The 12,740-nt window shown below is 37.9% G+C and overlaps 3 protein-coding genes across 3 annotated transcripts; 2 read left to right on the forward strand and 1 right to left on the reverse strand.

Moving 5' to 3' along the window:
• Positions 1-511: 511 nt before the first annotated feature.
• PAAG_05536 (hypothetical protein) lies at positions 512-789 on the forward strand (the record flags this gene model as incomplete). Its single annotated transcript, XM_002792761.2, has 2 exons — positions 512-529; positions 601-789. The coding sequence occupies 2 exons, from the start codon at positions 512-514 to the stop codon at positions 787-789; spliced, it is 207 nt and encodes a 68-aa protein (XP_002792807.2).
• Positions 790-3,487: 2,698 nt separating this feature from the next.
• On the forward strand, positions 3,488-4,302 carry PAAG_05537 (hypothetical protein; the record flags this gene model as incomplete). The annotated part of the gene is made up of 2 exons (XM_015845605.1): positions 3,488-3,738; positions 4,017-4,302. 2 exons carry the CDS (start codon positions 3,488-3,490, stop codon positions 4,300-4,302), a joined length of 537 nt encoding a protein of 178 aa, XP_015699831.1.
• A 3,692-nt stretch (positions 4,303-7,994) lies between these two features.
• On the reverse strand, positions 7,995-8,320 carry PAAG_12059 (hypothetical protein; the record flags this gene model as incomplete). The annotated part of the gene is made up of 2 exons (XM_015847599.1): positions 7,995-8,115; positions 8,208-8,320. 2 exons carry the CDS (start codon positions 8,318-8,320, stop codon positions 7,995-7,997), a joined length of 234 nt encoding a protein of 77 aa, XP_015702824.1.
• Positions 8,321-12,740: the final 4,420 nt, after the last annotated feature.

Genomic DNA, 12,740 nt, shown 5'->3' on the forward strand with positions numbered 1-12,740 from the left:
GTGTTTTCAGAACGCAGTGGCAATGACGCTGACCTGACTGAGGAGACCGACAATGACGACAGCGATGACAGCGACAACAGTGATGAAAGCAATGAGGAAATTTGGGAAAGAAGACAAGCTTCTTCCTCCCGAACATTATGAGGCTGGGGAGGCCAACCTTGACATGAAACGCCTACAGCTGTGTCATTAATACAAATAGACAATCAGTGGGATGGACAGAGTCCATGACCACTGGCACCAGTGAGTGTGATCCCAAGTGTGCACCAGGCAAACTCACTAACTGTGGAGGATCTCAGGTACTGCAAATATATGAAGAGAGATTTGTTCAATGCCTACCAGGCACCCTTGATCCAGTCCCTTAAAGGGTTCCTCAGCTGGGCTTGTGATCATGTCGCGGCAAAGGAGGAAGAAGGTGAATGGGGATCCCAGCTGTCAGCTCTTTGATAACGTTCTGGAAACGGTATTCTCAGGTCTATAAGCAAGACACCAGCACACCATTGACCCTCTGATCATGGCACAATCACAGGATGTGAGTACTAAATCTTCAACCACATTCTGTATTCCTCATTTTGAGTATCTCCATCTAAACTGTCGCGGTAGGTGATTGAGCTCATCACTGATGAGAAGAAATTCAGCTGTGAACTGAGGACGCCAGGGACCATGTACGTTGATGAACTTGCAAAGTATGATCATATGCTTCTGACCACAAATGAGATGGAGTTTCAGGTTGATTGGGCGCGCACTCAGCTGATTCTCTCCTCCCAGCTCGCGGCTGTCATGGGCAACTGACTGGATGCCTTGACCCAGCTTCACTATCGCGATCCAGTGCTCACACTGGTCTTGGACCCTCATTCCAGTACATCACATCTGTGTGAGGCTCACCACCCACTTCACCAAGATCTTCTTGGGCATGAATGATGTGTAGGTTTTACCTCATGCTTCATGAATGCTTTGTTGCCTCATTATCCAACTAACTGTGCACTCAGTTACACTTTTTGACTTCTGGAGATTATCTACAACCTTACTCTGATACTCAGTCCACATGTATTTCTTCTGGTGATACTGTTTCACATCAAGGTGTTCAAGTCATCAAGTCTCAAAGCCTCTGAGAAGCTGTACAGCCTGGGCATTCTGGACAGGCTCAACTAGCAGGAACTGCCACTGTGAGATGATCTGTTGGACAAGTTCATCTTCTGCATCATGATCTGCGAAGGAGATGGCATCTGAATCACACATGAGAGGTGGCTGACCACATTGTCACTGCGAAATCACATGAAAAATGGCAGTGAGATCACAGGCTTTGATCAGGCCATGAAGCCGTATGTCCCTCTGTGATGAAGCCGTGAAGGCTTTTAATGAGAGTCATGAGTATTCATCTGTCCTTCCCTTTCTGCTGATTGCTCTCATTCTTAGCCCTCTTACTGCTTCTGGAGTGAGTGTGTGCTAATGTTAGCATTGTCGGACAGTGGATGTGAGCAATTTTCTTCAGAATCTGATGCTTCAGCATGCCAGTATCAATACATTTCTCAAACACTCTCTGGATCGGAGCATCACTGCTGATATCCTCAGCATCTACTGTGGTCTCAAGCTGCAGAAGATGCTGATGAGAATGATGTGCTCAATGAGCTGGTTCATCAACTCCTGCTGACTCTGAGAACTGACACTGAAGAAGTTGAGATCAGTGAACCATCTGTCTCACATTCTGAGGATCTTTCAGAGAGTTGAACATCTGAAGAAATGCTGTGACTCTGCTGCAAGCTGGCTCCGTGGCAGAAGCAGACAGAGGTACCGGCGAATGGCTGAGAAAGACAAGTGGTGGGAGAAGTGGTGGGAGAAGTGATACAGAGACCAGGTTGAGAAACATGAGAGATGAGATGAGAGGCATCACAAAGCTGTTCACTAGCTCTGCAGTGAGAAGTAACGCGCGAGGACTCTGCTCAAGTGTGAGATTCTGAAATGACATCAACAGGAACAGCTGGTGATCAGCAGTGAGCAACAGCTCTTCAGAAGGGTGGTTGATGAGAATGTGAGAAGTGAACTGGAGCAGTACATGGCGCCTGAGCTGATGATAATGATTGATGTGGTCCTGATGCTGCTGTCAACAGAGGTGGAACTGCAATGATAGATCAGAGCCATTCACGCAGTCTGTGCATATTGCCCTGTTGAGAAGGGTCCTCTCTGCTGTCAGTGTGGCTGTGTTTTCTCCCCCAAGTCAACCACGTCAAAACTGACAGACTTCAGGCAGAAGTGATTGGCCAGCCATCATCAAACAGGCTCCTCGGCTCGGCCGCTCGAGTGGTTTGGACGGAACCACGACTCAAAATGTGCTTTATCTGTTTGCAGAACATCAAGCTCATGCTGGCAGACTGAGTCTATTTGTTCCATGAATCAGAAAATCTGACTAAATATTTCTAGAGGTGGCATCTGGATTTAAGTTCCGGCCGATGGATTGCAATATGTGCAATGAGAGGCTGGCGACACTGAAGGGTCTTCTGGTCCATGCGGAATGCGCACACGGCACCATTACCCGTTCACCCAAGTACAGCATGATCACACAAACTGTGCCACACGCGTCAACAGGGGAGGCCATTAACAGTTGACTGCCGCCGACCTCCCAGCAATCATGGTCTTCACGCGGAACCACCGCGAGGAGTCCAGCTATCGGGCCTGGAACATCCGAGTAATCTCACAGATCATCCACAATCCTTCACCTCCTTATCTGCCTTTCCGTTTCCCTTTTGCGTTCGATAAAGGATAAACTACTGAAAAGCTGCCATCACAGTTTTTGGTACTCCAGCGCTTTGATCTTTTAACAATCTTTCGGACCCTTCAATCACGTGACTGTTTTCCACCATATATAGTCGTTCCCGTAGCTAGCAACCTTTGCAATCAACCAAGCTTGCCATTCTGTTAGGTTATGAGACCCGTTTTTGCTCCCAAACGCTGCCAATTCGGGAGTTATCTTGTCGAAATCAGCGACTGCTTTCTTCATCTGATCTCTATCTTATTTATCTTTTATATATTAAGAGACCTACGCTCCCTATTTGGCGGAGTCCTTGACGCGTTCCTCAATCTTTCGGGACACGCGAAGAAGACGAAAGGATATCACCCTAAAGAAGCGAATTTCGATGAGATTCCTCTCTAGAATAGAGAAGTCTTCTTAGAAGCCCTTTTTTATCTATATTTTGATCCTTTGATCAATCAAATCAACAAGGATGGCTGATCCAGTGAGATCACCTCTATTACGCGTTCGCGATCCCGAGTACGAATAAATTCAGACGTATCAGTTACCTCAAATCAAACCCCCACCTCCCGAGAGCCTATCTGATCCTTTGAGGACTTAACTGTCCATAATACCCCTGGGATCTCAGATCTCAATCTCCCTACAGCTCCTGCATCTGTTAGGCCTCCTCGATCCCACCTTGCCCCCAATACCCCGGCTGGGCAGAGACCTGATGATGGTCCTAGTCACCATTCTCTTAGCAGAATGCAGCTGGAACTGGAAAATAATAGAGAGAAATGTAAAGCTCTGGAACTAGAGCTTCAGTTAGAAAAACTTCAAGCAGCCTGGGCTGCTAATAACTACAACAACATTGCCACTGCCAATTCTCCTGTGAGCCGTGATACAGCCTGGAATCCTCAGATTGGCAGCAAACTCCAGTATAATCTCTACGACCCTGATAACCGTGTTGGCAAGGCAATTAGCCAGTTCAAAGAAGATATCAAGAACATTCACAAGTCAAGTGCCTTAAACTGGCACTCTCAACTATGTGACTTGGAGATCTTTGATAAAATCAAGGCTAGTAGCTGCCCAATGCTGGATCATAATTGAGGAAGAGCAAACATGTGATCCCATGAGGATTCTGAATTGGCTCCCTTTTGGGAAGCGAAGAACTGATGATTATACATCTTTATATCCAACTCCTTGAGCTCCTCAGTTGAAGCTCACCTTCTAAAGAATGATGAGATTCGCATCACCTTCACCCTATGGTATGCAATTGAGGAGGAATACTTAGTACCAAGGACTCAACTTCACAGGAAGGATATATGACCTCTACAGCTCTTGCAAATGAGAAGATGGACGATATACACTCCTACTTCAATAAATTTCACGCAGCTCTCATCAAGTTAGAGATGCTGAAGATGTCCTCACCTGAGAATCTGATATTGGATATCTTTTACTCAGATCTATCAACAACATGGCGCAATTATGTCCAGAAGAATGTTGAAGAGGCTCAGATCTCAAAATATACTGCTGTTGTATTGAATGTCATCTCAATTATGAAGGAAATTCACTCTTAGATTGACCCTCTCAAAGATAAGAATACATCTGCTACTACACAGGTCAATGCAGCTGATCCTTCAACCTCAATATCTCACACAGGATTCTGTTCTCAAATGCAGTCTAGGCATCACCATCTCTGTGATTCTGAGGCTTCACCTACTTATTTTGAGGACAAATACCTTACCGTGAAATCTGCTCGCTTGCTCACTCTGACAAGACTTCTAAGCATTGGCAGAAGGACAATGCTGATAAAATAAAGAAATTCAACAAGAACAAGAGCAAGAGCAAGGCAAAGGACAACAACGGGGATAAAGCAGACATCGAGTCCTCAATAATCAGTGATGACTCTTTTCACACAGTGAACCTTGCAGAGATTATTATCATTTCAGCATGCTTTGTTGGGCGATGCAATAATGACCTCATCATATGAGATAGTGATGCTGGCTGTCATATTGCTCATAACAGGTCAACAATGCAGGTCAAATCATTTGATATAAGACCCGCTGAGTGGTTTGTGGAAATTTCCAACAGAAAGATGTCAACTTCTCTAGAACATATGTCTCTGTAGTATCAGTCACCACCTCCAGAGCTCTAATGACTATGTCAACATCTTGAGAATGACATATCTTGCAGATATATATGATTACTGCATTCTTGAATTCTCAGCTGCCACAGAATGAGTATGTATATATGTGTCAGCCTGCAGGTTGAGGAGAAGGTTGAGGAGACTTAGTCTGTGAGTTAATGCAAGAATTCTACAGTCAAACAAACAACCTTTCTATGATATGAGGAGCTGTGAAAAATGCAGTGTCAGCATGATGCTGAGCTCTTTATTCATGACTCACAAGAGGTTTATATTACAGTTTATGTAGATGATATTCACCTCTACAGATCATATATCAAAAGTTTGAACTGAACAAAATCCGAGATCACTGCCTGTTTTGAGATTAAAGATGTAGAAGACTCAAACTGCTTCTTGAATATGATAATAGAGCAGAAGTTCAACTCTCTTATCATATCTCAATCTCTATTTGTTCAGAATCTTTTGAAGAAGTTCTCTATGAAAGATTGTCATTCAACCTCTTCTCCAATGAAGTAGAATGTTGATTTTGGGGAGATGATGAAGAACCAGTGATATACACTAGGGAATTCACTCTACACGCCTATCAATCAGACATCAGACTTCTACAATATCTACCTGTCAATACATGCCCTGACATTAGCTTTGCTAGCGAATTCCTTTGAGTGTTTTAGCTCCCACTCAATTTCAAAGAACTGAGCAGCCTTAAAATGTGTCCTACATTACCTCTGAGGTACACCTGACATTGGTGTCACCTACTATAAGAGGCTCTGATATAGAACCTGCGGTCTATGCTCATGCTGATTGAGCAGACAGAGACCAAGGTTTCCATTTCACCACTGGTTATATCATCTACATGGCCGGTGGCCCTGTCTCCTGGAGGAGTTGTAAGCAGACTGATATCTCTAGATCCTCTACAGAAGCTGATGCTGGATTCCTACCCTCCCAGCTCAAAGAGTTGAACACTGTTGACAGGGCTATTCTACCCTCAGCTAACCCTCTCACCTCCCCTATTCACGCTGACAACAAGTCCGGAATAGAGCTCTTCTAGTGAAGCTATATCACTCCACTCCAAGCATGTGGAAGGTTCACTTTTACTCCCTCCGAGATCTTGTTCACAAGAATGAGATTGTTCTACACTACGTGTCATCTGCAGATAATGTGGCGGATGGTCTTACCAAGTCACTGGGAGCCACTAAGTTCGCTCACTAGAAGGAGATTGTAAAGCTGAGAAAATGAGTGCTTCCTTTAGTGCTCTCCACTTTTTCAACTGGTTTTACCACTGTCTTGTTTTACCAGTTGAACTTTGTACCCTTGCAAGGCAGTAAGCCTATTGTTGTATATGGTATTGAGTACTCTATGGTGAGAGGGGGTGTCAGAACCCTCAGTCACGCGACATATATTTCCACCATATATAGTTGTTCTCTTAGCTAGCAACCTTTGCAATCAACCAAGTTTGCCATTCTGTCACAATCATGATCATCTGCTGAGTTTCAGGGAGGGTTACAGAGATGATCCATTGATGGACTCCCCTGATAAGACCCAGAGTTCTCCCATACAAAAATGTACATCTTACCTAAGGTATAGATCTTCTGCTGTTAGGAGGGGCTGGGCAGTGTTATTTGGATAAATAACAAATCTTTTTGATTAACATGTCACCTCTAAATTTTTTTTTGTATACATGTCTTCTAGTTTGATTTTGGCAAATGGGGGAAGCATGAGCATTAAAAAAAATCAAAAGGAATAAAAACATTAACGCTGAGGGCATGACAGCAGTGAAGGAATTGTTGGGAGTGGGGGGAAGATCGAAGTGGCACAAAAGGCGCAGAGAAGTCCTGTAAGGCGATTAATTAGAGGTTCAGTCGAGAGGCTTCTGGACAGGGGCATTTCTCCTTTGAGCTCGCTTTTCCTTCACCATGTCAAGGGGTCCGTGTGATGTCGGCTCCTTTGCTTTGGCCTTTGCTCCAAGATAGATCAATTCAGGCCTCGATTGACAAGTATCATCAATTTGGGTGGTGCTTCTGCAAAAACAGGATTCTATGACACTATGCAGTCCTCAGCATATGTAGATTCTACAAGTCCAACTTGCCAGGTCATTCTCTAAGAAGGATTTAACATGGAGAATATTTAAGATGACAGACTTTAAATATCAGCCGGTGGCCTGTTCTTCCCCCTGAACTTCTTCTCATGCTCATTCTCCTGCTGCACCTCCAGTAACAGCACCAGCAGAGAAGGAACCACCTCATTGAACCCAATCAAGAATCTTGTTATGAATTTTATGGTTTACATTACTAGGGGGCTTAGCAAGCCTTGTGCAGCCTCTCAACCCCAGGCCCCTCTGCATGGCAAACTCATTTGAGATAACCTATAGATTTGGCTGGCCATATCTATAATACTTCTCAGCAACTAGGTAATATTCAGTTCTGAGCTCATATCAATGGGAGCATCCCATTCAGTGTATCTATGGCTGGAATGCGACATGAAACTGCAATATTTGAAGCAAAACACACGAACGGCCGGTAGGTGGAGCTTATGATTGAATGAGCTCCTGAGACTGACTGTCTCAGATCAAAAATACCATGTCTATCGCATGCACGATAGCAGCAGAGGATGGCGAACTGAGGTTCGACCATGTCCGATCAGCATTGACCGTGAACGGGTACTGTGACCCGGGGCGGGCACAGGAGCGCGATGAGCTGTATGAGAGAACTTGTCGATACCTTTTCCTTAGTAAATATGCCAGAACGCGGGAGATAATTCCGCCGAATAGCAGGCAATCCTCGCAGGGAAGCTTCCACTATCCCTATTTAGAGACGAGAATTCACCAGTGGAGGATTGTGTGCTTTTGGTTTTCCTTCATCATATTTTCCTTTCAGTGATCACATCTTGTGGCAATACTGCTGGTTGTAGTGCTGAACGTTGGTGCGTCGCGCTCTCCATTCAGCGCAAGGTGTGACTTGTTGGATTTTCTGTAGCACATGCGTGCTTCGTGTCTTCGTCGCCGGACGGTTCAATAGTTTATGAAGTTAGTTATTTTTGTAAAACTTCTTCTATACTTATACATGAGAGTATATAAAGCCTGCCATCTTCCGGCTATGCTTCTATCATTCTATATCCCTTTCTTTTTCCTCACAAAGGCCGTCCCAGCTTTGTGAATCGCCACACTTCCATCATGTCATACCACTGGAAGTGCTTGCCAGTGCGCTGGTACTTGCAGCCTAAAATACCGTCCACCAAGATATCATCTGAACTGCAGATTTTGGAGCAAGGGTTTTGGAGTCGGTTGAAAATAGGTGATTCTTTCTTGTCTTCTCAATAAACACAGTGGGCGGATTCTCATACTGTGGTTGGAGTATCTGTAGCGCTTCCTGTAGCGCTTCCAGAATTGTCAAACCCATTGCAATAGGGATCAGCACCTTCTCCTGGTCCATCTGCAAAACCCACTTCCAGGCCATCTCAAAGACACAGTGAGCATCACCCCTTGCCACGAAACCTCTGCAAATGATAAAAACCAACTTCCCGGAAAACCTTGCCCCGGTTGCATTTTTTTCATTGAATGACACTGACTCAAGAATATTGAGGTCAAAATCTGGTGGCTGCAGTTTTGGAATACAGAGTGGAAATTTAAACAGGTCTCTGGATTGCTGAAAAGAAAGCAACAAAATCATGCAGGTTCTCAAGAATCAGAGGGATGATATCAAGTGGGAGGCGCACTAGATTGTCTGTCATGGTGACAGTGAGGAGTCAGAAAGGAGGATGTCGCACGTCAGTGAGCCTTGTGTGATAGAAGACAATTGAGGATCTGACGGCAGACTTCCCATGTAAACGACAAAAGGTCATCTGGGTAGAATGTGAGCGGGTGGACGCCGTTGCTGTGAAGGACAAGAAGTGGAAAGGTGAAAAGGAAATGCGGCAATTGATAAAACTATAATATCCTAGGCGAGTTCAGGCGGTCGGGGTTCCGTGCCTGGCTTGTTTAGCCTCAGGCTGACAGGCGCTAGTTAACTAGTTAGTTTGTTAAGTTGATGCAACCTCGTGGTGGCGCCCACCTTTCGGCAACCAAAATGGGGACCTCTGGCACGTATTGCAGACTGGTAATATTTGGTTATTCGTTGCCCTCCTATGTAAAGCTGTACCCAGTGTTCTCCTTCATTCTTCTCTGTTTTCTACGTCAATAATGGACGCTCTGAATTCATGCGAATCTGTTCAAGGAACAGTCTGCCATATCACGAGGCTGCCGTTAGAGATTATCACACTGATTCTTGCAAGCCTAGCAGACTTCGAAGCTCTTTCTGCGACGATTCAAACATGTCGAACGCTCATTTCGGTGTTCCGATTCACCAAGATCACCCGGGTTTGGCGTCTAACGATCCAACCTACAATCCGGAATAATCAGCATCATCATAGCAGGGACACTGATAAATGTGCAAGTTTGATATTCAGCTGTTCTAATTCCTTCCCATTTTGAATGCAGACTACATTCGAAAGAGCAGCTGTCTATCCCCCTCTAGCCACTGTGTATGCAACGGATCCAAGGGAGTAAGGCATAGAGTATACAGATAAATTTGCCAGACTACAGTTGACGGCCGGCTGAGATACGGACCATCATAAGATGTACACAATCACACTCCTATCGCTAAGACCATGCCCATACGCCCAATGATAATTAATTCATGCCAGATCTAAAAGCAAAGCAAGCAGAGTGCAACCAGAGCCGAAGGCGATGGCAAGGTGGCTGCGCCACCAGAGGCAAGGATGACTTGATGAAAACCCAACGCTGGGAATGGACCCGACGGATTGAAGAAGTCAAAAAGTATATATATATATATATGTATGTATGTATGTATTGCTCAGCACAGTGCAGACCAGCAGGACGCCAAGGTCCTGTACGATCATCTCATATAGAGGCGGGGGAATACGAATATCATTAGATGTAGGGGGAGTGGTGGCGGCGCCGCAGAGAGGTAGTTTCTATGACCAGGAAGATATCTTGGCACAAGATCGTGACATTCAGTGTCAATTTTTGCTGTTAGATCTGCTGTTTCATTTCCTAAGATGCCTACATGAGCAGGTACCCAAGATAGATGGATTTGAATGTTTTCATCTATTAGCTTAATTTTTTCCACTCTTCTTTGAATCTTATATTTTTGAACTCTTTTTAATATTGTTTGATTAAGAATATGTAAATATCTTTAATATTAACTTTTGAGTGATAATTTTATTAAATAACTCAGCAACATTTTATTTCTAGATTTCAAAAGTATAATTTATACTCAAAGTTCAATTTAAAATATATTAGAGCTAGACTAGTTTTTAAATAATCTTTCTTATTTTTTTCAAAAAGTTCATTAATAAAGATATTTATTAATAAATTTGATTTTTTTTTTAAAAAAACTAATATTTATTGTATTTTATATTTTCTATACTTAAGTTTAATAATTTATTTTATTATATATATTTTATAAAGCTAAATTATAAAATTATTATTAAGTTTTTAAAATATTTATTTCAATTTAAAATTATTTAATTATTTAAAATTTTTTTAATATATTTGATAAATATAAAGTAGATATTTTTATTTATATTAATAATTTATATAAATTTTATTAGAGTAAATAGTTAATAATTAAATTAAAGCTTTTACTTTATAACTTTAATAAATAATATTTTAAATAGATTTAATATTTTTAAAAAAAGCTTTATTTTAAAGTGATTAAAAATATTTTATATAATTTTTCTGCTCTTTATATTAAAATTTTAACTATATAATCAAATATAAAAGTTATAAACTATATTTAATTATTTTATAATTTAAATAATAATTTTTTCAGTATTAAAAATTCAAATTATTATAATATGATTTAATATATAAAATTAATTAGAATAAAAAGTAATAAATTTAATAATATAATATATTTTATATTATATATTATTTTTAAGTTTTAACTTAATTAAAGTATTAAAAAATAATATAATTTATAAATAAGTAAAATATATAAGTAAATAAATTAATTTTTTGATTTTAAATTAAAATTATTATTTAATAATTAAAATATTAATTAATTATATAAAATTATTAAGCTTTTAATCAAGAAAAAAGTTTTTTTAATTCTTTAAGTATTTAATAAAAATTAAATTTCTATACTATAAGTGATTGTAAAGTTATTATATTATATTTTTTATAATAATTTTAATGATCATAATTATAATTATATAATATATAATAATATATTATTAAAAACTAAAAATTTAATATAATATAAAAAGAGTTTTTTATTATACAAATTCTAGTTTAAAATAAATAAAAAAATTATTTTAAATTAAAACTATATGAAAAATAATTATATAATTTTTAAAATTAAAAATTTAATTTTTTATTTATAATTAATTTTATAACTAAGTATAAAACTTTATCAATAATATAAAAAATTATAATCAAAGATTTTATAACTTTAAGTATAATTAATAAGCTCTATATAAAATTTTAATATTATTTATAAATAATTTAAACTTAGTTATATAAAATATTATTAAAAAGTATAGAATTTTATTGAATAGTATTTACAATTTTAACAAGTTTAAATTTAAAATAAATATTATTAAAATAATTAAAGTAATAATTAAATCTAAAAAAGTTTAATTATTTGAAACTTATATAATTTAAAAATTAAAAATAAATAACTATTATTTTTAAAAATATTATTATTAATTGAGCTTTTCATATAATAATTATTTTTTTAAAAAAATAATATAATAATTTTTATAATATAAAAAAGTTTTATATAACTATATAGTTAAAGTTAGTAGAATAATTAAATAAAAAATAAATTAAAACTATTTTAATTATAAAATATTTAATAATAATAATTTATTTTATATAAAAATAAAATAAAAATAAATATTAATTTCTAATATTTGATAAATATAAAAATTATACTTTAATTGAATTTAATTAATTCTACTTTAAGAATAATATTAATATTTATTATATATATAATATTTAATTTATTTATAGTTTTTGAATATTGATTATATTTTATTTTTAAAAAAAAATTATAAATAATATATAAAAAAGTATATATAGTTTAAAATTAATTATATTAAAAAAAGTTTTTAATTTTATATTAAATAACTTATATATGAATTTTGAATAAAGTTATAAAATTAATTTTATATAATTTAAAGTAGATTTTATATTTTAATATTATATTATATTTTATATATCAGTTAAAATAGCAAATTAAAAAGATTCAAAATTATATTTATTATTATAATTATATAAAATTCGTTTAATCTTACTTATTACTTTAAATTAGTTGATCAAGAACTATCAAATAATTGTTACGGCGCACCTGCTCGTATATGGATTAAGGTTGATCCGCTCTGCTACGCTCTTAAGGTTGGTCTGTTCTGACCTCAACCATATTCGGTTGCTCATGTTGATCCGTCCGATCCGATCACCAACCACTCCTATATATTCAGTTACTCATTCATTCCACATTCTAATCCTCAGTTTAGTATTCTCATCGCAGCTGCCTAGTTAGATAGATGAATTGAAGTTGTTGTCTTGTTATCATCCTGACTCTAGTTGAGCCATGACAATAATCATATATAAAGTAGCTTTTGTGAAAAAAAAGTCAAAGAATTGAAAGTTGCAATATTAAACAAAACAAAGTATTAAAGAAAATATATATATAGTTCAAAAAAAAAAAATTTAAGATTAAAACAGAGAATATCATATACAAAATATAAATAAGAAAGAGAAGTAACTAGTTAAGAAGATTACTAAATCTCAATCACGAAAGCAAACAACATCATAGTATAACATACATAAAATTATTGAACATACTGCGCTGTACATAATCTAGATATATT

Source organism: Paracoccidioides lutzii (genome assembly GCF_000150705.2).
Source record: "Paracoccidioides lutzii Pb01 unplaced genomic scaffold supercont2.14, whole genome shotgun sequence".
Taxonomy (NCBI): domain Eukaryota; kingdom Fungi; phylum Ascomycota; class Eurotiomycetes; order Onygenales; family Ajellomycetaceae; genus Paracoccidioides; species Paracoccidioides lutzii.